Source organism: Musa acuminata, chromosome BXJ1-6 (genome assembly GCF_036884655.1).
Source record: "Musa acuminata AAA Group cultivar baxijiao chromosome BXJ1-6, Cavendish_Baxijiao_AAA, whole genome shotgun sequence".
Taxonomy (NCBI): domain Eukaryota; kingdom Viridiplantae; phylum Streptophyta; class Magnoliopsida; order Zingiberales; family Musaceae; genus Musa; species Musa acuminata.
Window position 1 is genome coordinate 879,215 of NC_088332.1, and position 24,427 is coordinate 903,641.

At 36.8% G+C, this 24,427-nt stretch overlaps 3 protein-coding genes across 4 annotated transcripts; 2 read left to right on the forward strand and 1 right to left on the reverse strand.

Moving 5' to 3' along the window:
• The first annotated feature begins 10,993 nt into the window (after positions 1–10,993).
• On the forward strand, positions 10,994–12,547 carry LOC135677916 (protein ETHYLENE-INSENSITIVE 3-like 1a). Its single transcript, XM_065190326.1, has one exon. It carries the CDS (start codon positions 10,994–10,996, stop codon positions 12,545–12,547), a length of 1,554 nt encoding a protein of 517 aa, XP_065046398.1.
• Positions 12,548–13,044: 497 nt separating this feature from the next.
• LOC135675512 (gibberellin-regulated protein 12-like) lies at positions 13,045–14,878 on the reverse strand. The gene is made up of 4 exons (XM_065185730.1): positions 14,586–14,878; positions 14,433–14,477; positions 14,289–14,322; positions 13,045–13,403 (listed from the first exon to the last, which is right to left on the reverse strand). The coding sequence occupies exons 1-4, from the start codon at positions 14,703–14,705 to the stop codon at positions 13,222–13,224; spliced, it is 381 nt and encodes a 126-aa protein (XP_065041802.1). The 5' UTR covers positions 14,706–14,878; the 3' UTR covers positions 13,045–13,221.
• A 2,516-nt stretch (positions 14,879–17,394) lies between these two features.
• Positions 17,395–23,291, forward strand: LOC103971052 (probable arabinosyltransferase ARAD1). 2 transcript variants are annotated; one of them, XM_009384995.3, is made up of 3 exons: positions 17,395–17,557; positions 17,641–18,990; positions 22,565–23,291. In XM_009384995.3, exons 2-3 carry the CDS (start codon positions 18,076–18,078, stop codon positions 23,075–23,077), a joined length of 1,428 nt encoding a protein of 475 aa, XP_009383270.2. In that variant the 5' UTR covers positions 17,395–17,557; positions 17,641–18,075; the 3' UTR covers positions 23,078–23,291. The 2 variants fall into 2 exon arrangements, with proteins under 2 accessions (XP_009383270.2, XP_009383269.2); XM_009384994.3 differs by having other exon boundaries at positions 17,395–18,990.
• The last annotated feature ends 1,136 nt before the right edge of the window (positions 23,292–24,427 follow it).

A 24,427-nucleotide genomic window follows, 5' to 3' on the forward strand; every position in this document is an offset into this window, starting at 1 on the left:
GATAAAGGCATGGCTTATAAGTTTTATAGTACAAGTAATATAATATATTCTAAACAATATGAACCATTAGATTTGAAGGGAAACAGCTATTTGAGGCCACATAAAAGGCATTCTTTTTATCTGATTGATTTAATCTAATGATCATTGATCACCCAAGGCCCTCATAAAATGCTTAAGTTCTCTTTCCTATTCTTTCTATGATCTTTGCTGATTTGAGCAGTAGTTTGCTAACAATCAGGGAATTGCAGGACTCCATCCCTACACTGCTTTCACCAAGATTGAGCACCGCACCCCATCATCATTATCACACACCACACACCATCTTCATAGAGCTCCCATTTCTTGCACCCCCTTCTTGGCACTTCAATTCTTTGTTCCATGTGTCACTCCTCTCTATATGAATATATGCTCGAAATTATGGATCTTTTACTGTTTTGCTAAATCTTGTTGTATGGATTAGATTCCTTCTAATGTTTGGATTTTTTTTGTTTCAATGAATCTTTTTTCCTTTCAATGCTTTGTGATCCTGCCAAACACATACAAGCTTAGTTAGCTTGTTCATTCTCAAGCTATGTACAAACACTGCACTCGCTAACTATACTGAGCTCAAGCTGTGCTGTAACATTCCTCTGTTCATTCAGGCCAAGGAACCAATGTATTCGATTTGTTTACAGTCCTACTTCCCATGCTTGTAGCTTTTATAGAATCTATACTATGATCTCTGTGATGAAATGGAAGGTAGCTTTTTGAATGCCTTGTGAGAATACTTGGATATTAGTTATATCCAGATGGATGGAATTTGGGAGTCTATGTACTTTAGTACATAATGCTGTGTTGTGAGATTTCACCTAAATGCATTAGGTTTAAGCACATGGTTTGGGGAAATTGAGATGTTTAGGCAAACTATTGGTCATGATAACTAACATTGTGATGTTTAGTCAAACTAATGCATATGATTACCCACAGAATGCTCATAGCTGTGAGAGGAGATGAATGAGATTAATGAACAGTTATGATTGTATTACAAGATTATCAGGAAGGTAATAGGTTTTGGTTATGTTCTAGTGTTGACAAGGTTTAAAGTCTTGGTCGACGGTCAGATCAGTATAATACAAATATGAATTGACATATTAGGAGAGGAGAGGAAAGGCGAAGAATAAGAGGAGAGGGAAAAAGATTATTGGTGGAGCTAGAGGAAGAGGAGGCGGAGGGGAAGGTGACGGATGAGGAAGATAAAGAAGGTATTATTATTTGTGAATAACAGGAGACCATTGACGAAGTGATGGCAACGGCGATGATATGGAAGTGAAGCTCGGTGCCAATGCGAAATGAAAAAAAGATTATACATTGCTACAGTCAAAAATAATAAAAATTTGGAGAGTGAAATCATTCAGTTCTTATTCCAGTTGGCTGTTGGACAGGTAAATATCAATGTATGCTGGTCGTTATAGATGGTATATGGAACTTTGTTTGTTGATATGGATATGTGGTCCTCTGTGTCGAGTGTTAAATTGTCTCATAAAAATTTGGACATTCCTTTCGTGTCGAGAATGCAAGTTTTATTCATGTTGCATAATTAGTTTGATTAAACTACTTACAGTCTGTTAAGAGAATTGGTAGGGCTTTGTGTTACATGATATTGCATCTTGTGATTAATTTATTGAATTTTCGGTTGATATATAATTGAATGGACTTTTGGAGTATTGTCTAGGATTGATTCATTGTTATGTTCTATAGCAATATCATACGAGCACTTCTTCAATGAAGATTTTTGGTAATGGCAGACTATTTTGAATGTTTGTAATTTTGTATTATCCATTAAGTGTTTGTTAAAATATCTACTTATAAAATTTTGAATTAAATATTTTATTTTTATTTAAATATTTTTTTAGTTTTTATATATTTTTATTTGATTATAAAGATTTCAGGGAGGGGACAAATATGCAAATGTATCACATGACTTAAACAAAATCAATTAAGTCCGATATATATATATATATATATATATATATATATATATATATATATATATATATATATATATATATATATATATATATATATATATATATAATTGAAGGTAGGAATACAAAGAATATTTTAGTTTTTCATCTAAATTTTTGATTGATAATACTGAGCCAAGATACAATCAGAAATAATTTATTTGTGTGCACAAAGGGTTGAAATAAAATCACAATCTTACACCAACTGTAGAAAACAAAATAAATAGAATAGTAAAAAAGAGAAAGAACATAATTATATTTTATTAATTGTATCCTTGCATGCAAACAAAGAGATTTATAAATAGGCAATAAGAGGCCCATCAAGTTTCCCTAAAATGTGGGTACATTAGTAGCCACATTCCTGAAACATTTGAAATCTTACATTCTTAAAGAACAAGGTAAATGAGTCTTAATCGTTGGTCTAAAATATTTAAATCTAAATTAATAATATCATAATCATCACACTATTATAAGTCACTATTATAAGTTTATTTAAATATTTCACACTTTTGATGTGTGACTAAATTGATTTTAGTCACTTTCATTTGTGACTAAAATGAGGTGTTACACTTCTTTTTATTATGTATAATTTAGAATTAGACTTTAGCATAATGCATATGTGACATTGCTTTATGGTGATTTCAAATTTTGACATGCAAGTAGCTATTTCTTATTCAGCTATATTAGCTCTAATATTGATTGGTATGATTCGACTTGATGATCTACAAGCTAATTTAAATTTTGTTCACCTCTTATGTAGGATTAAATTGGAGAATTAAAATAATATTAAAATTATAAAATAAAACTGCATGAGTTTTATAAAAGAATATGGCTTTAGTTGTTCATTAGTTTTGGAGGAGATTCTCAATAATTATGATGCATCGTACATAGTCAAAAGATCAGATCATGAGTTCTAATGAATGAGGTATCTTTTTTAATTATCTAAATTAAAATAGTAAAAAATATGCATTCGGAATTATGCCATAAGATTAGTAAGATACAACTAAAACCCCACTCTCAGTTACCAATTCATGAAAGAAACATTAAAAAAAGATATTTTTAGAAAATTCACCAGATTTTATTTATATTGATAATTATAATGAGAATATAAAAAGTTACCAAAATATCTCAATAAGGAGTGATAAATGGTATTATTACACCACTATTATTCCAAGAAAGTCATTTTATCTAAGATAGTTTTTTAAATATCTGTTCACTACTTCAATTTTTAGATATATGTTTACTATTTCAGTCTACCCATCTGTTTGCGGATGATAAACAGTACGTATATTCAACTAGGTACCCTAAAAGCAAAAGAGCTCACTCTAGAATATGCTAGTAAAAACTTTATCTCTATCACTAATAATGAAACATGGAATTCCATGCAACTTCACTGTATTCTCAACATAAATGCGAGTAACGCTTATAATGATATCGTATGGCATAAAAAAGAGCATGTTTTGTAAAGCAATTCATAATCACAAAGATAATGATTTTTTCTTGAGATAGTGGAAGTTCATTGATAAAATCTATAGATATATCAGTCCAAGCATCATTAGGAATAGAAAGAGGTTAAAGTAAACCAGAGGCAATAACTGTCTCACCTTTGTGGCGCTAGCAAACATCACATTCTACAATAAATTTCTTGATAGTTTTTTTTCATACCCTTTCAATAAAAAAATTGATAGATGATTTTCTTGATTCAGTAGTCATATTTATTTGCACCCTCAATGATTAAGTAAAATAAGTGATGGTCAACACAAGTAGCTCTATCAATATTATTTATTTTGGCACCTTCCGTAAAAATGAGCATTAGTACCAAGGATATGCTTGCTATCAACTCCCCACTAATCTAATCATATTCACTGGTAATATTGTCTCCCCTTTTAGTGTAACGAGCCGTCATGCTCGAAGACTATAAGGTTAAAGTTTTTTACGGTCAATATCATCTCGAACTAGCTTTCTGTAGTGGTCTCAATATATCACATGTCCTTAAAGTTCCCCACAAGCCAAGCGATTGAGATGAACTAAAGAGTGATACGAGAGATACTACCAATGCTGCCTAATGTCAATCTCGCTATGGAAGAAGTCGACATAAACATACGAGCAACTCTATCTCAAGTCATACCCTTATCTCTATATGCGAACAAGTTGTGAAGTCCAATTTGAAAAGAGACCTATATTACGTTAAGAAGATCGAGGTCAATATAGTTAAAATCTACCCTCGATCTCAAATGGAAAATGGAGGCAACTCTCTAATAGTAGTCATGATGGCACTCTATTTCACTTGCTTTCCAAAAATATATGCCACAGGGAGTGCAAGGAACCTCGTCATCGAACTCCTCGATTGGCATAGTGACCATGTGATCCATAAGGAGCTTGGCCACAACATCCTACACTACTTCAAAGTTGAGGCAATCATCTTGACCTCTAGATGAAGTTGATTGCTTTATATGCTTCTCAAACATCAGCCACTAGGTTCTTCGTGCACCTTCTTGGCTAACGATCGATTACTTTGTGGGTTTCCTCCTCCTCAATGGAAAGCTGCACCTCACTCTAGGTTCTCTTTCAGGAAGGCCAGCCACATGAGTTGAACTTGGGTTATTTTCTCATCCTTTGCTTCGTAGTTAGTGGCATGCTCAACTTCACCACCATCCATGTCGATTGCTTCATTAAGTCAAGAGCAACCCTAAATTGGTTGTTTTGCCTAGTTGATCATTCCTCTCAAGATGACTGCTATCCAAGTTGGTAGCTTCATCAAGATAAACCACCCTCCATGTCAGCTGCTTATAGATATGCCTCCAAGTTTCCCACGTTGATAAGAAGGTTGCACCAAACTGCTATCCAAGTGTGTGCCTCTAAGAGGGCCACACTGTGCACTTATGATGATCACACCTCCAAGTCGATCATGCTTATAATTCGTTGACATCATCCAAGTCAATAGTGCCTCCAAGCTGATCACATCATTAACTCAGTCATGCTTCCAAGAAGGTAATACCTCCAAGCCGACTATGCCTCCAAGATAGCTCCAACATCTAGTCAACTGAGTTGCCAAGCTAGCCGTGCCTCCAAGTCGGTAGTGCATCTTAGATTTTCATGCTTTCAAGTAGGCCACACCTCCAATCCGGTATCCCTTCAAGTTGACCACACCATCAAGTCAGTAGTGCCTCTAAGTCGATTTTGCCATCAAGAGTATTGTGCATCCAAGTAAGCCACATCTTCAAGATGGTGACACCTCCAAGTTGATCGTTTATATCAACCATGCTATCAAATTGATCGCACTTCCGAGACAACCATTCAAGTCTACCATACCATCAACTTGGCCACCTCATATATAGTTAGTCACTTTATGTTAGTCATGCCATCTTTCATGTTTGACTGATTATTTCGTTACTAACTCCTTGTGCCCAAATTATCCTTTAAATTATTCTTAGACATTGAAACTTATGATCTATCTTCTCTGAGTAATGCAATTAGCAATTACATACCTCATGACAAGTGTTATTGCTTGTTTTTATCTACCAAGCCTAAGGTGGTAGCACATAGTATCAACTTGTTGTCTTTAGGGCATATTCACTTCTTTAGGTCAGATTCACTTCTTCCTTCAGCTCCGACGATCCTTTGCCCTTTACATGGACTCTCTGTAGGATCTTTAGGTGACTAAGTTGATACATCTTTTCTCTCTTCAATTGGTTCCTAAAAAGAGATAGTATGAAGATGCTGGTTATCTTAAGTTGGTAAAAACCTTAATTGTTTATTGCAAAGTCGTCAACTCAAATCTCATCTTCTTTACTTATCCTTTGTAAAATAAAAATAAAAAAACTTATTATCTTTAGTACTAACTGTAGGGTTATCCTATTGAGAGAGAGGATACTATTTATTTCTCTAATCCCTAATGAAAATCAAGGTACTTGTCAAATCCATACTAGGTATGTAAAGAAGAAAGGTAATTTGAATACCTCTCTATTAGTGATGAATTCTAATTCCCATTAGACTAACATATTTGGGTTGACACATAGCAACATCCTCTATTTCCACTTTAATTTCCTAGATTGACTATCACCAAGAAAAAAGAAAGTAAATAAAGAAACAGAGGAAAAGAATTATCCACCTAAAAAAAAAAAAAAAAAGGAATACTATCAAACACAAAATGGAAGATATTTGACTAGGTGAATATGGAATTTTATCTTCTTCGATGAACACGGAATATACTTTATTTGATTAGACTTATTATAATTATAATTTCTTCCTTTTTTTTTTTCCTTTTCTTCTTGTCCTCCAGGTCTATAAAGAGCCAGAAGATTGTAATGTGCCATTAGCCTAGGAATAAATACTTTTTTATTCCAAATAACTTGTGGACGGTGTGAGGTCACGAATGTTGAAGCTAATTTGCTAAAGGGACTAATAGCTTAACTTCACATCTCAACATAGTTCGAAGAACAGTTCAAGGCATCCCTCTCTTCACGTAATAGGTAAATATTGATTTTATAACACCTTTTTCTTTCATTATAAATATTAAGATACATGCAAATCATTTTTCTCACCTCCTCCCTCCACTTTGGTTTTTTTTTAATATTATATATGCCTTTCTCAATTGTCCTATACCATCCTATGTAAATCCTTACGTTGGATAAGGAAGTTGTATATGTTAAATTCTCGAGTAGATTATTCTATTTTAGTGTAAATTTTTATGGATTAGGTCTAGGCTAATCATATATGATTATGCTATGAAAGTTATCTGTGTATGACTACTATAATGCTCTATTTTAATTTTTCGTTAGAAGTGAAGGAAAGATATATACAATGCCAAAACTTAAAGAGATTGTTTTTATTACTTAGGTACTTAGGCTCTAATCTTTTAGGTCATAAAGGAGCAACATTACTGTTATACTAATTCTTAATTTCGTAGTGATTATCTCATTAAGTTAATTTATTACTTACTTATCAAGTTGGATGATAACAACTCTAATGTTTAAATGACAACACAATTTCCGTCAAGAACCTTCAAGCATTTGACACAAATCACATCGTCCATTGCTCTTTGTCCTATGCTTCAATAAAATCAAAGAGTAATTAATATTTAATTTATCACATTGAGGAGGGCTAATTGCATATTATCTCATATAGTTAGTTTGTCTTTGGCATCCTGGTTTCTATATTTTAAAAAGTTACATTGGTATCCCTATAGTTACGAAAGTTAAACATCTAAGTCTATTTACCCTAACGACATTAGTTTCATCGACGAAAACATAAAAATAAAAGGTAAAAAGATAATTTTAATGTTCAATGGTGAATGGTATCAGTGGCAAATGACGATGCTGCTAGCGTCGACACCAATGCAGTTGCCTAGCTACCTCTAATAACAATAAGGTCTACTCTTATTGTGATGCCACTTGCCTCCACAAGAAGCATACCATCGACCTTATCATTGCCTGCCCTGTGTCACTTTGCATCTCGATGTTGATATGTCAAGCAGCAACTGCATAGACGTTGGCACATATGATGGTGGCAACCATGACATCTATGACGAAAAAGGTAGCTGTCTCTCTACTGACCCATCGAGTGGATCCTAATCTTGACCCCTTTCCCTTTGTATCTGCGTCGGTGTCGACGTAGATGCCGAGTAGTCACCACCCTCTGATCCATACTTCCTTAGCAAGCTATGCACCATGTCTAACCACCTCCCTGGTGAATGGTCCCTGCTGTTGGACAAGACCATCACCTTTGCCCATGCCTCCCTAATCATCCACAGCACCTCCGGCATCGGCGATCGCTTTTTTGCCTCGATCGCTACACATGCCACAGTGATGCTCAGCAACACTGTCAACTTTTCCTCAGATACCTCGTTCCTAGACGACCTGAGGTCCGTGTCAAAGTCGTTATGCTCCTCCTCCCACACGGAGCTGACTCATCAGGGGATGTTTGGTGCTGTGCTCCACCAGGTCCTGGAAGGGAGTCTTCCCGATGAGGAGCTCTAGGATGAGGATGTCGAAGTTATAAATGTCAGAGAGGGGGGTGAAAGAGGGCTTGGGAAGGTGGGACTCGGGCATGCAGTAGAATAGGGAGGAGGATGCATAGAGGAGGAGGTGGTGGTGAGGTTATGGGGTGAGGAGGAGGAGGAGGAGGGATGGGATGAGAGCATAGTCGGCGAGGCATGACTTGAAGTCTGGGCCAAGCAGGGCGTTGGAGGGCTTGAGGTTGTCGTGCACAGTTAGCATGTTGCTTTAGTGGAGGTAGAGGAGGCTAGTGGCCACTTCCTCCATTATCTTCAAGTACGATGTCCAATGTAACGATCGCTCGGTATTTGCGTTGACACAGATGCAAAGGAGGAGGGGTCAAGATTAGGATTCACCTGATGGAACAACGACGAGGCGACCACCATCTTCGCATGGACATCATGGCAGTTACCACCATCTACATTGATATCAACGCAGTTGCCGCTCAACAACTGCATCAACATCGACGCAGATGCAGAGCGACATGAGGCGAGTGACAATGAGGTTGATAGTGTGCTTCTCGTGGAGGTGGGTAGCGTCGTAATGAGAGCGAACCTTATTTTCATAGAAGGTGGCCAAGCAACTACGTCGGCATTGACATCAATGGCGTCACCATCTGCCACCACCGATGCCAGTGACACCGTCCGCTATCGAATATTAAAATTACCTTTTTACCCTTTGTTTTCATATTTTCGTCAATAAAATTTATGTTGTTATGGTAAATGGGCCTAACTGTTTTAATTTCGTAACTATAGATATGTCAATACTTTTTAAAGTATATGGACCAAGATGCTAAAGACAACTAACTATAGGGGTAATATGTAATTAACCCCATTGAGGAGCCTCTTCTCCTTCGTTAGCCGCTACACCTAATCCCTTCAAATCCTTCCTTTTTTTTTAATGGGAGTCATATCCATGTTTAGGGAAATACAAAATTAATTATTTTTCAACTCACATGAAACCTCTTAGCGCGCGAATTGTATCATCACTAATTGACTCTATTGATGACGTATTGGATGATGACTTCTTTGTCCAAAGATACACGTATTCAAATGACTGATATCTAAATGTTATATTAAAACTAACAGTCAAATATCACAAATATTTTAATAAAAAAGTGAAAAAAATAAAGTGTCCATTATTTATTTCCAAAAGTTAAATAAAATTTGGCATATGTCTATCATTTTAAAGCAAATAACTTTTCTGCTTGGGATTTGAAACAAATAGCTATTTATGATAGTTTAGATCGAGATGATAGTGATAATAATAATGATAATGATGACCGATGATAATTAGCTTGTAAATAATTATCTTCAAGAATTTACATCCTAATATTTTATTTTATTTTATAATTTTTAAATGAGTACATTCGGTCATTTTTAAAGCCTTATATTAAAAAAAATGGAAAAAGAATTCAGAGTTTTTCCTTTTATATACGATATGGATTTTATAGCTCACAGCTTTTGTGCCATATCTTTAAAAAATTAGTTTAGTTAATTTTGCATGAAGCTTCTTGCCTTTTAAAGCCATTTTGGATAATTAGGAAAATTATTAATTTATTCTTTCTAATTTTATTATTTAAACCAAAAAGATTATTCAGGAATTTAAATTATCCATCTTATGCCCATTACACTAATATATAAATTTCATATTGATTTCTTTTATGGAAAATTATAAAAAGATCACCATTGAAGATAATAAATAATTGCAAAAGAAATCAATCTTAACAAATATGTACTATTTTCCAAATGCAAACTGGACAACTATGTATCATTAATTACTTGCTTCTATTTGCCACATTTGCATCATCTTATGTGCAGTAATGGAAATCCAGTATGGAAAATCTAGTTGCATTTGATTCAAGGTCAAGGAGGATTAAAGATATTATGTCAAGGCGATTAATATTAATGACTAATGGGTTAAAATAACTCTGCCAATTTCCTTATTGATTCTAATGGAAGGAGGGTTAAGATTAAGTAGATAATTCAGGATAGTTTAATATGATTATTCTACTTAGGCATCATGAAAACATGTTATAGTTCAATAAATATCTTAATATTTACAAAGATATATCGTCTAAATAAATTCACGAATGGTAAGCAGCATGCCAATGTGAAGCATTGAGGTGTCTGCCTTCCCCACACTTCGTTCTCTTTGATCCGTCTGTTCTCATACGTTGCTTTTGCTACTGTGTAAGAATCCCATGTGTGTTTTTGCTTGAACACTGCTGTTTGATGATGATCACAGTGCATGGCTCTCCAGCATTCATTTTGTTGGCATTTTAATCCATTCCTTTGATCCACCGATCATTTAATGTTTGCAACTCCTGATTGTTAAATGGTTCAGCATGCATGAATATCTCCAGCCACTCATGAATTTTCATCGCTGATCTAAAATATTTATTCTCCAAAAATATTTGCCCCATCGAAGGACACTCTTAAATTTCTCTACTTTTCTATTTATAAGATTATTTCTTTTCCTCGATTCAATTTTGTAGTGAATAAGAAATGGTTTTTGTTCATTAGAAAAAAATTTGGATTGTTTATGCCTAACATGTTTTTTTGTTAACCAAAGTAATTCTTTGTTCGTGTCGCTTTTCATTTTTTTGTAATTACTATTTCAGATCAGTTATATATATTTTTTTATCGTCATTGAGATATATTGATAATAACATTCTTGATTAATATAAAAATATTAAAATCCTTATTTACAGTTTGAATATTTCTAAAGCTTTTCCATTGACTTGCTAATCATGAACACAAGTCGGTCTACAAATGTAGCAGTATGGTCTTTCCTTTAGTCTCAACAATCTCTTAGTCATTTGCATGCGGAGGAGAAGGAGGGAATGCATTACTCTTCTCTTCTCACACGGTCAGTGTTGATGCATTACAGGGCGACACCGCTTTCGTCTAAATTCTGTCAGCCTCCATCATCAAGCTGTTGGGTTCCAAGTTGAGAACCATGGAACGCCGCCCGAGTGGCAAAATGCCATGCATGCCGCCGGAGTGGCAAGATGTGAATGCAGTCTCGATTGCCGTCCCTTCACCTACTGAAGATGAAGCTGGATGTTCCTCGAGTCAACAAGGAGGACTGGTTTCAGAAGAATTAATTGGGAGCATCGACAAGCTCAACGAGGAGCAGGTCAAGGCGCTGATAGGGAGCCTAAAGGCACGTCTGAAACGCGTGAAGAAGAGGAGATATGGCAGGAGTCGGTCCATGGACGCAGCCAAGCGACTTGACGGCCAGGAGCAGCAGGTGAAGATTTCGCAAGTGCAGGAGGAGATTCTGCGGCACATGAGCAGGCTCACGGATGCCTGCAACGTCCAAGGATTCGTTTACGGCCTCGTCCTGGAGAAGGGGAAGCTGTTAACCGGCGCCTCCAGTGGCTTGAAAGACTGGTGGCAGGACAAAGTGCAGTTCGACAAGAACGGCCCGTTGGCCTTGCAGAAGCATCAGATCGAAAACTCGATTGCTTCGTCGAGCGCAGAAAGCAGCTCCCTGACTTCGGTTCACAAAACGCTGCTGGAGCTGCAGGATACAACGCTGGGCTCTCTGCTTTCTTCACTGATACGGTACTGCGATCCTCCTCAGAGAAAGTACCCGCTTGAGCTTGGCATTCCACCAACGTGGTGGCCTTCCGGAAGAGAGGACTGGTGGCCGGAGATGGGGTTCCCGGAGGACCTCGAGCCGCCGCCGTACCGGAAGCCGCATGACCTGAGGAAAGCATGGAAGTCGTGTGCGCTCATTGCGGTCATCAAGCACATGGCGCCTAATTTCGATAAGATGAGGAGGATCATAAGATACTCCAAGTGCCTTCAAGAAAAGATGACTGCAAAGGAGAGCTTGCTTTGGAACGCAGTGCTCGATCAAGAGAAACGACTGCATGCCACTGCACCCATTGATGCCCCAGCAGTTCACAAGATTGTGATCGATGCACACTCGAGCCCTGTCAACGAAGAGGTTGTGGTTGGTTCTCCACATGATGAGCAGATGGCGGTGGATGTCACCCGCAAGAGGGTGTCAGAAGATGAGCCAAGCATGGCGCAGCGAATCTTTACATGCGATTTCCCTCAGTGTCTGCACCACGATTACCGCTATGGGTTCCCCGATCAGAATTCGAGGATTCGCCACCAGTTCAGCTGTCTGCATCGCGAAGGAACGGCTCAGATTGTCGACGACAACGAGCTGAGAATGAACGAAGGTGGAGCTGCTGCTGTTGTTTCGTGTGACGTAAATGGAGGTGGAATTGCAGTTGGTGGTGCGACATCCATGGATTATCTCTGCAACTTTTATGACGCCAATGTTGACATCAACAACCAAGATCTGTATCGATTGCGGTCTCCGACGCAGATGGAGGCCAATATGAACAATTCAGCTTCTACTTCAACCATGATTCAGCAAAATCCTATGAATCCTTTTGAGCAGAGCGGTTCAATGAATCTCAGTCATTTTCAATGGACACTTGCATCAATTGGAGGTCGTCAAGCTACAGATTTCATGGACCAAAGCCCTGCACAGGAGGAAGAAGAGTTTCAGCTGTGGTGGTAACTTGATTGAAGAGAGCGCCAAGATCTCAAGGCAAGGTTTTCCTTCTGAATCAAGTTGTAGATAATAACAATGCAGGTATGTTTAGTATGTCTGGCAAAATCACTTGTGTACTTCTCTTATAGATATTCCAAGTGTGGAACTCAACAATACATTAGCTGAAAAAAGAGATAATTATGCTAGAAAAAATTCTATAGAAACTTTGAGTGCAACAATCTGGTGCCATCAATTGACTTCTTTGCTTTCTTGCTGGGGGTTATGTGTATCTATGCTTTGTGGTTCTCTGTGTTTTTGCAGTTCCTTTCTCTCTTTCATACCAAAAGATGACAAATTACAGTAGCCTGTAACAAGTTCATACTTGGTGATTGCGTGTGCAATGTGCTCCTGATTTGATCTTATGCCGAAACGGAAGAAGACTTGAATGAACTGAACATAGAACTTAAATGGATCAGATATCTTCAGATGGTGACAATATTAAACCAATACAAATGGCAGCCACAGATTTGAAGATCTTATCTCATTAGAGTTGCACCAGCAGCCTAGTATCAGGGCTTAGAACAATTATGTTACTGATGCTGTCACACAATTAAGGACATACATTGGTAGAAATAAGCTTGTCTACTTCAATAATCATAATATATTTAGAGAAGAAGTCTGATATCTTCAAGCAGAGGAGCTCATGGGCACTTGGGACCTCCTCTCTTGGTCTTCCAGTTATTGTAGCATGGGCAAACCTCCTTGTGTGCATAGGTTCCTGGAGGAACACACCTGCACTTGAAGCAGCACTTCTGGCAGAAGAACAAGCAGGGCTTCTTGTAGGCAGTCTTGGAGCATCTATATTGACAGGCACCTGGGCACTCTGCAAAATCATATCCAAGGATGAATAAATGAGAGATCGCCAATCTGGCAAACATCGCTAATTACAAGCATTAATAGATTTAATTTTCTTTTCCTGGTAGAGCTTATGACTAATATAAGTTGCAACATAACAAAGATTTTTCCTCTCTATATTTCTATAAGAACTTCACAAAAATATTGTCATCGGATTAGATTAAGTCAGCCAAGCAAGGAGATATATGTTGTTGATGTGCAGAACACTCTTATTTAGCGTTGACCAAAAAGATGTGATGGCAAGGAGGCATCTATTGTTGATGTACTTGTAGCTTTCCAATTCCTATTAACTTTCTCTCTAGTCAATTTGCTTACCAAGACTGGATCTATCTCTGTCATCACAGATTTGTAGTAGATGCAAGTTTCCTCTGTATTTATGTCAAAATTATTAGTTTTTGAGTTGGAAGAACTTAAAGGAGTTGACCACTATCACTAGTGTAGCAAGGAGAAGGAGAGGCTGATGAGAAATCAGCGACAGATAAGTGCAGGGTGCATTAGTAGCAATACACGAAGTTAATTATCCATTTACCGATACTTGTTAAAGAGTCTTTTTACTGGCTTATGAACAGATTTGTCTTTTGGTTGATGTGATAGAATCATGCATGATGGTTGATGAAAATACAGGAGAAGATACTCCATCAAACAATGGAACTGTTCTCCAGTTGCCATTGAAGGTTTCATGTTAACCTGACAGGGTTGGCATAAGATCAAAGTAGCTCAGGACATTTAAGGCCAGTTCTAACAAATGCAAGTACAAGCACTTCATAAATGGATCAAACATGTTGCATCTGATGCAGCAGTTTGTAAGAACAGAGAGCAATCAGAAACATAGCTGCCATTTCTAAAACCATACCTGCTTCAGAAAACCCAGAATGCTTATGTTTATGCTGCCAACCAAGTGAAAAGACACCAGTTAGGCCTTATACACAGAATCTCTCACTCCCTTCGACAATGCAAACATTATATGGAATGACAACTAAGTTGCTATTTTACTGACCCCTTTTTCTGCCAAGCTCACACCGAACTCCTCAGCTGGGAGATCCTACATACATGTCAAATGCATAGGCAAAATTGCAGCCTTCATCAGATGCCGTTGCTGTGTAATCTACAAAAGGAGAGAAAGAGAGAGAGGAAGGGTGGGAGATTTAACCTTGGCTGATGCTGCCATTACAGCACAGCAAACGAGGAGGATCAGGAAGAGAAGAGCCTGAGTAGATCTCTCCATTACAGACGAACCCACAAGAAAGCCGTTGCAACCCAAGCTGTGCATTTATAAGGCGGAGAGCAGCTTCTCCACCGCTATTGCCACCACCCTTCACCGACACACCTCCATCATCAATTCCCTCACACCTTTTTTGCCTGTGTGTGTCTCTTCGGCTGGGATGGATTGGCCAGCTCGTGCATGTACTACTCTTGCCTGGTTGAATTCAAAGCTACGGGGTGGGGGGGCCGTCGCCATCCTCTCTACGCATAGTTGCTGTTAAAGCAAGTCTGTGTACAGGAATCTAAACCAATTGGCTGCAGAAATGCTCCAAAAATTGTGAACAGGAAATCCAAATCCATTCGTTGATGCATCCACATGGTGGATTGTGGCCTACTTCTAATAATTTGAGCTATCATTCATGCACAGTATACTCTGATGGTATTCGAGGAAAGATATTATTAGTTACTCGCATTGACAAGACCACATAATTGTGGTCTTCTACTCTTTTTAGTGGCCACTGATACATGGAATTTATTGTATATATAAATAATCAATTACCTACACTAATCAAAGAAAACAAATGTTGTTTGATAAAAATTCAAGAGAATTTTATTATCCAAATTTTGTATCGAAAAAAATGATTAGGGATATATATTTTCTTTGTAAGCGCCATTTGGATGCTTCAAATCTCACTTAGGAAAATTTATATTATTATTATTTATTATTATCATTATTATTTTATCGAGCTCTCAATTTACTTACGATAAAGAGTCTTGAATTTAGATAAATGTGAAATATACTACATGGACTATATGATAATCTTATATTACTAGTTTTAAGAGTTGTTTTAATGATTATTATATTATATATAGTTAAATGATCATAAAATATGTATATATATATATATATATATATATATATATATATATAAAGAAAAAGGAAAAAAAAGGGTAAAAGCTTCGTTAGGTCTGCAAACAAGCGGGCCCTGCTCACATGCCCTTGGCTACTGTCTCATTAATTTAGTAGACAAGCATCCAAAGACTGCAACCCTGCCTTGAGCGCTACGGTGAGCTTTCCTGACGATGGCTCCACCAAGGCACGAGAGATCTCTGACGGGACAAGCTTCAAACATCCGATCACACTGTTGATAGATACTTCTACGGTCTTGGAGATTTTACATACGGTTAACAAATCTCAAGTCGATCGTCGCAGGCAAATCGTATACGATCGACCCTCGAGCACTAGAATAAAAGCTCTTAGTTAGCATGTGATAAAGGGGGGTCACAAGCTTTCTATAAAAGCCCATTGACTTGATCTTTGGAAGGGCCAAAATCGAAAAACCTCTCCCCTCCCGACTTATACCAGCGTGCAGGAACCCGACAACGACAAAACGAAACATACCCACTGAAAAGGGTCATTTAGAATCAACCACGAGCTCAACTAATCCGCGACGAAGGCTTGATCATCGGGACAATCCTAGATATTGATAGTCGAACCGAGTCATTTAACGGGTCATTTGAACGAGGCGAAGATTCTACAAGCAAATGAACTGATCTTTGATCCAATCTTATTTTAATTTTAAAAAAAATTATTTTCTCGTCACAATAATTAATGATAGATTGACTCCTTTATGAACAGGTGGAAATATTGCTCAACGTGAACAAATCGAGTACAAGTTCTATCAAGTTAACAAGGACAATATCATCTACTCAGATGTTTTCGGTTTCACAAATGGTATCATAATAATATTTATTTTAGTTACATTTATAACGTAATAAAGAGAATAATGCATTGATTTGGCCATATATAATAACAAGGACGAAGCATATAATTTTTGCATGATTTTTAATTATCTAATCAAATAAATTTGCCAATCTGCAATTGTCATGTGAGTAGATGAACGAGGTAGCAATCGATAGTCATGATCACCTTATTTCACCCAACACTTACTATAGCAGTCAAAGATCAAACAGAAGAAAAGTCTCCAAAGTGTGTATAAGGTTGGAGCCAAGCTGTCTTGGTAAAACATTTAGATGCTTATTGGGGGGCTAAATTGGTTTGCTTACATATATTTCTCCTACATAATATCATAACATAACAAAGTTCACTTTTTAGCATAAGCACATCACATTGTAAACAAATATCATTTGGGTCTTGATCTTAATTAAACACTAAGTGTTGCTTAATTTCAATCATTTTGAAGATACAAGTCTCCATGACCAAATGAATTAGTAACCATATGCTTTATTGTGAATGAAATGACTGTCTTTTGTCAATATCATAGAGTAAGAAAACATCTGAATTTTCAACAACTCTGGAACTTGAATTTTAATTGGGATGAGGTATGTAGTTGTTCATCACACTCATACAAGGGACTTACATGTATGAAAATTAATAGTCTAATATTTCAGTATAATCCTACATTTGAAGTGGGTTAGGAATTGAATGAAACTTAGATGGATCTATCATCATTAACTACGACTTAGATACTCACAAAATTAATGCATTAGTTGCAGGATCATAATAAACAATGAATAAATTTTCCTTCTCATATAGTATATTTAAATAAATTATATAATATCTTTATTTTGGTGGTAAAAACACTAAAACATGTTAAAAATATTGTGATAGACAATTTTTTTTTGAGATAATTTAAGTATTTTATAAATAAAAAATACTATTAAAAAATAAAATTAGAGTATGAATTAAAAATTTTAAAATAAAAAACTTTCTAGAAAAGTCGCTTGGAACACAGCACACCTCTGAGCAGCGGAGACCGAAGAGCTCGGATCCAGGGAGAGGTTCCCCAAATCTTGCGCGAAGCGAGCGAGTGAGAGCGATCCGAGCTCGTCGCCCACGAAGACGAGCTTCAAAACTCGATTTTGATGGTTCTTTCTCTCTCCATCATTCCATTCACGGTCGGTAGTTGTTTTGGCTTTCTTTGTCTCTATGGAGTTCGATTCTGTTCCACTTTTTTGACGTGTAATTTCGACCTTTCTAGGTTCTGGATTTGATTTGTTGTCTCTAGGTTGGGTTGGATCGAGTGTGATCATCAAAATGCTGCCTTTATGCTCATCTATGGTAGAGAGGTGAACCGTGGCAATTTGGTTTCGGGTGCCGCCGTTGGGTTTGGAATGAGGTCTCTGGAGAGTCTTTTAGATTAATCGTGTTTTCCTGTGGATTTTCTTCCAAAATCTTCTTCTTTTGTCTGGATTTGTTGAGTACGAGTTAGAACCGTAACATTTGGGAGTCAGGTAGTGGTACCGATGCTTTAAGCCACTAGTTATTGGCCCTTAGCTTACATCCAGGAGTTCCATTTGTTTGAGTCTCTTCTTGATTGGTTTTGGTCACTGTTCTTACTTCTTGTTGGGTTCATAAATGTGGAATCTTTGCTGATAAATTAGGTATTTTTCTTGTGATGACCACTAAGCTGTGAATGGCCAATTCAAACATACAACCGCATCGGCCTGTATGCCCGAAACCCTTCGTTTTCTGCCTCACATTCTTGGTACTCCTGGTTATCCCATATCTTTTCTTCTGGGTTGACTCTGGCATACACGTCGTCAGCCATGTATTGCCCAAAAAAAAGATCGTTTCAGTGATTGCGAACCTCAATACTCCTTCGAGAAACCACGAAGGTGAGTCTACATTGTTCAAGGAGTCAACTTTCTTGCATCAACATGCACCAGCAGATGAAGAGTTCACGCAATGTAATCCGAGCAATGCTCTCTTGAAGGTTTTCATGTATGATTTACCACCTGAGTTTCACTTTGGAATTTTGGGTTGGAATGGTGATGGCAAGAGTGTGTGGCCAAATATACGGGCTGAAGTTCCACACTATCCTGGTGGGTTGAATCTTCAGCACAGCATTGATTATTGGCTGACATTGGATCTCCTGTCTTCAAGATTTTCTGACCGGAGTGCCCCATGTAGTGCTGTGAGGGTTGAGGATTCTAGGGAAGCTGATGTTGTGTTTGTTCCTTTCTTTTCATCTTTAAGCTGCAATCGGCATTCAAAGGTCAATCCACCTGAAACAGTTAGTACAAACGAGTTGTTGCAGAAAAAGTTGGTGGAATTTTTAACGTCTCAGAGGGAGTGGAAAAGGTCAGGGGGACGAGACCACATTATAATGGCACACCATCCAAACAGCATGTTAGATGCTCGTATGAAGCTGTCGCCTTGCATGTTCATTCTTTCAGATTTTGGGCGGTACTTTCCCCATGTAGCTAATGTGGAGAAAGACATAATTGCACCTTACAAGCATTTGATCAAGACATTTGTCAATGATTCGTTTGGCTTTGATGATCGCTCAATTTTATTGTACTTTCAAGGAGGTATCCACAGGAAAAATGTAAGTGCTTTTCAATTGACACTCGTGAAGTCTGTCAGAAGTATGCTTGATAGTAATTGTTGATGCATCACTGCAGCCGATTCTTTCATTTTGCTACTTGATTAATCCATGAACAGAAGCTTATGAAAACTTTGTTTGGTCAAATGGCTTCTTTGGCTTCTGTATGTGCAAGTAATGGTATACTATTCAGCACATTATAGGTGTGGTCAACCTGAAAATCAATTTCTTTATTTTAAGTTGTAGAGTCAATTCGCTTGCCCAAGTCCAGATGAACAGGATCGAGAAAAAGAGAAATGTTGTTCATCTACATTTATGGAAGAATAAAGGGGAAGAGAAGATAATGCAATTGTTATTTTCACTGTACCATAATGGGCAAGTGAAGAATCTTCTAAAATGTTATTAGTGATCCTTTTTTATTTGTGAGTGACTGTGAACCTAAAGGAGAAAGGAAATAACTATAGAATATCTATGTCTGAACCTACAATTTTGAATGCACTTTGTTTATTGTTGAGAGAGGCAATAGCCCTTTAGAGAATGGTGGCTTCCCACTGGCTCATAAAATTGCCAGGACCACCAAAAGTCTCTCATAATATAAAGAGTACTTAGGACATGTTTTTTTCTTATTGGTTTTGCAATCTTTTATTGTGAATGTTAATCACCATCAGATAATAAATATTTTTTGGGTGTGATTGAACACCTAGGCATTTAATTTACCATAGTCCCATGACATTTTAGATCAGATTTCCATGTCAAGTATTTGGAACTTCATATCTATTAATATTTATCCCTTGTTGGTTTAATGTTTTAGCTGCTTAACTCATGACCATTAAATTCATTCTTACAGTTCTAATTCATGATTTTTGAATCCAGCTGATTTTCATCTCAACTAGACCATAGTTGTTCCCATAATCTCACTTCTCTATTCAATAAATCACCTATATTCTTGAGGGTTAAGTTGAAGTGTCACATCATTCCCTAGAGTAAAATTACATGATCTATATGCAGAAATCAACTTTATAAACTGTAATTCAAGTATAATAGTTTTTATCAATGCATTACATGCTGTACATTGATTAGCAAATGACTGTTCTACTAATGTAACAGCAATACTCCTATGTTTACACTTCCATATGGTTAGAATGTTATAGGTCCACACCTTGAACAGTTAATTATATACATGCTTTAGCCTATCTATTCTTAGTTCCACCATGTTACTATACCACAGTTGCCATGGTACTTCTTAATCAGGACAATTCTTTTTGGCCCTTTTCCATTTAAAAGGATAACATAAAGATAAGAGATGCAGGAAAAACAGAATTGTCCTGTGGAGAAGTATGCAGAACTAAAATGTAAAGAACATCATCATATGAAAATTTTGATGAACAAGATAATAAAATTTTTTGCTCCAAATGTCTATCATATATATAAATGTTAAGGAAGTATTACTTTTTTGTTCCTTGTAAGAAAATTAAAATGAAGGAAAAAGTTATTCAGCTTTCTTATTGAGGAACAAATTCTCACGAATTTTGGGTTTCTAATTTCTTGTTCCTGTTATGGTGTTATGGAAGTGTTTGTTAGCTAGAAGAAAAAGAACAATCAACCAGATCACAAGGTGACTTGATTTTGCTCTTCTATCCCTGCTTTGTGTTATAATTGATGTACTTGTCTTCTTTCATGACTTTCTGTATTAAATCAATGAACATATTTTTATCTTAATGTATCGTTTGAGGTATTATACCATGAATTAGAAGTTTTGACTTAATTATTTCTCGTTTCCTTGAAAACCTAGTCAACAACCAAATTCCAGATTCATCAAGCATGAGTCAATTTCTTTTGTCATCCTTATCTTCTTTAAAGTCTTGTCAGAAACCTTAGCTTTTTTTCTCTTAGATCAACCTACTGATTGATTGTATTCTATGGAGAAAATTTTCTGTCACACTTTGTAATATATTATCTTCCATTCTATAGTTGGTCTTCATGCCAGAATGTTAGGCATTGGCATGGATGTGGCTTAGTATTGATATAGTATATAAACAAGAATTACAAACAGTGGCATGTTGATGATGCAACTGTCATGAAAAAAAAGAGAAGATATACCCCTGAAAGGGTCCCAGTACAAGTTCATGTTTCCAATATGATATAAATCTAGGCTTGTTTGTTTTTTTCTTTTCTTTAAGCATGAAGCAAATTTTGCCACAGGCTTTTGTGATGTGACCTCAGGCTTTTTAATAGTTGGAGTAAGCCAAAACAAGTGAATAATGAAATGAACATTCAACGATGTGGTTAGGAAGTTGTTTATCTTCGACCTTTATATTGGGAATCAAATATAGCTTGGTGTATGTAGTATATAAGTTCTAGTAGAAGGCTAATAGAGAAATGTCATCATATTATTCTTTGTCACAAAATGCAAGATCAAAGCTCCAAAATTACAGGTAACAGCTAAATTTTCTGGTACAATTAATTGGCCTTACTTTTGTCCTCTTCAATTTGAGGTCTGGGGAGGGTTAATATATGCAGCCTTATCTCTATGATAGAAGGTCTGTTTTAGTGACTTGATCCCTTTAATATATATTCAAATCCATAACTATAAAGTTGTCATCATGATTATCAGTAGCAGAGTACAACAAGCCCAAGGTATTGCTCGGAGGGTGCATGATCTTAATAGCAGTTGTTTGGTGGTTGTAGATCCAAAAATTTTATAAATATGCATACTTAGTTTGAGTATCATGCAATATATGGAACTAGAATTAAAGTTGCTATGTTGAGGAATATATATAGATAATGTGGAAGAAATACAACCTTAAAGAGGAAGTTACTTCACAGAGATTGGAAGTTACTTTGGTGAGCAAAACAGAGAACAAATTTGTTTCAGTTGGACGTTATGTATCTTGTGTTGGATAGCTTAGAGAGCAGGTTTACTACTTATAACAGAGCTTAAAAAAATTGTGCAAGTTCGATGAATTGAGAGATCTTATGCAGATCATGCTATGAAAAACATACTTGATTCTCAACTGGTTCCTTGGTTTCTGGTAGTATCTTTTATTTTTTGTAGGTTTTATGTTAATGTTAACTCAGAGTGCATTGGATCTACATACAGTACTGGCTTTAGTGACAAAGAATAAACCAGTTTAGTGACCTTGTCTCCTCTTGTTGCATTGTTCCGTAATGGTGAAGACAAATACCTTCGGTCAGGACAATTTGTTATATCCATGTCATGTTCAATCAAGAAAATCTTGTGCATGGCTGCTATGTTGTATTGAGTAATGACTAGAAAGTCATGATTTAGTGCATTCATTTGCCTTTCTCTGTTAGACTTGTTCGCACTGTAGTGTCTAATGGTTGTTTATCAATGACACAGAATTGTGAATGTGTTTCTCGTTATCAACTCTATTTTTCCATTCTAATTACCATTGACACATTTTGAACCTGAAAGTCCACAAACATCTTGGATGTACCCTTGAGAAGTAGAACCTTATATGAGTGTAGAAATTGTACCTTGTTTACGCTCCATTGCTTCTTTCTTATATAGCAAACAAGATAAGCTGATAATTTCCTTTTATGGCTTGGTGTTTAGGGAGGATCAATCCGAAAACAGCTCTTTAATCTTCTGAAAGGTGAAAAAAGTGCGCATTTTGCATTTGGAAGCCTTCGTGAGAATGGGACCGATGAAGCCAGTCGAGGAATGCATTCATCAAAATTCTGTCTAAATATCGCCGGGGACACCCCATCTTCCAACCGGCTTTTTGATGCCATCGCTAGTCACTGTGTCCCAGTCATCATCAGTGATGACATCGAGCTCCCGTATGAAGATGTCCTCGACTATTCCAAGTTTTGCATCTTTGTGCGGAAATTTGATGCTATCAAGAAAGGTTTTCTGATGACATTGATTAGAAGCGTAAGCCGAGAGGACTGGACCCAGATGTGGCAAAGATTGAAGGAGGTCGAAGGTTACTTTGAGTTTCAATACCCATCAAAGAAAGATGATGCGGTTCAGATGGTATGGCAGGCAGTGGCCAGAAAAGTACCAGCAATTCAGCTCAAAGTACACAGATCATCTAGATTCTCCCGATTTGATGTATCCACATAGGAAAAGAAGTTTGTCATCTTAGGAGTATGATCAAGTAGATCAGTAATCTTCACATCATTCCTACAACCCAGAATTGTTCGGGATTGGAGAATGCAGCAATCAATTTCCCAGATTGACATTGTTAATTTGCATGAAGGGGAAGGAGGGAAGGATGAAAAGTTGTATTTTACATACAGAATTAAAAACAAATGTTTTTTAATGTTCCTTGCAGAAATCCTTCAAAGTCGAACTCTCATCGTTATCATATTTTCCTCTTTGAATTATTTGACCTATATGAACATATAAAGCAAACATGTATAATTTATTGCTTAATCAATCTTTCTATGAGGAACATTTAAATTCATGAGCAATATCAAAAACCTATTAATCTTGTATCAAAATTTACATAAAAATTAATTTAAATAATAAATTACACAAAACTATAGTAGATGTTCGAGAGTCTAACCAAGAGATTTCCAGGTTTTAACATTGAAAATGTTTCATGCCAAAAAACACTTTGATCCTTATAAAATCATACGAAAAATCAACTCTAATGCTTATAAAATTGTCCTTCTACCATATCTGATATTATTCGAGTTATCAATATTAAATATATAACAACTTATTGTAATATGATGAGTTTACCTTATGAATAGATCCATAGAAAAATGAAGCGAAAGATTTAGATGACTGGACTATTCTCGGTATTAAGCAAAATAAAATATGTTATTAAAACCCCGGGCCCAGTGCACGTGGACACACGTCACGTACGCTCGACCACAAAACGCGTTTACACGCGTGGGTCTCACGTGCGTGCTTGACCTGCCGTGGTCCGCACCGCGAGACGCGCGTTCATTGGTCATTACTAAATCCAATTTCATTGATTTCCCCTATATAAAGCTGTTCTAATACGACCAAAACATTACTCTATCTTGTCAACAATGTCCTCATAATTTAACGTGATTTGGGAAGCATTACTCGCACTTAAAGTGTTATTTTTAATTCATCCTCGATTAAAAAATATATATATATATATATATGTATAATTCAAAAATACTTGCAAAGCATGTAATTTTGCCCAAAACTTTAAAGAGGAAGATAGTAATGGTTCGGGACAACAACTTATCCTCGGCAGGAGCCAACTCTGCCAAGTGTGGGTCAACCCATGCATGAAGTCAAACCAATGGCTCAACCGTCAAAATCTGACGTGCATTGCCCAACCTTATCCCTTCTGTATCTCAATAAAATCTTGGCTACTCTGCTGACGATTACTCTCGTTCTACCCACCTCTTGATCGGGGACGACTGTGGATCCCAGTAGGTGAGAGCGCGAGCTAGAAATTTTAGGAATCCATTCTTTTCTTGGTTCAAA

Bases quoted from the DNA above. Each gene is read 5' to 3' on its own strand.
- LOC135675512 (XM_065185730.1), bottom strand. From the start codon at position 14,705: ATGCACAGCTTGGGTTGCAACGGCTTTCTTGTGGGTTCGTCTGTAATG. The intron at 14,478-14,585 runs GTTAAATCTCCC...ACATGTATGTAG, and splicing joins TAATGGCAGCATCAGCCAAG to GATCTCCCAGCTGAGGAGTT. The intron at 13,404-14,288 runs GTATGGTTTTAG...ATGATTTTGCAG, and splicing joins TTCTGGGTTTTCTGAAGCAG to AGTGCCCAGGTGCCTGTCAA.
- LOC103971052 (XM_009384994.3), top strand. From the start codon at position 18,076: ATGGCCAATTCAAACATACAACCGCATCGGCCTGTATGCCCGAAACCC. The intron at 18,991-22,564 runs GTAAGTGCTTTT...CTTGGTGTTTAG, and splicing joins GAGGTATCCACAGGAAAAAT to GGAGGATCAATCCGAAAACA.
- LOC135677916 (XM_065190326.1), top strand. From the start codon at position 10,994: ATGCCGCCGGAGTGGCAAGATGTGAATGCAGTCTCGATTGCCGTCCCT.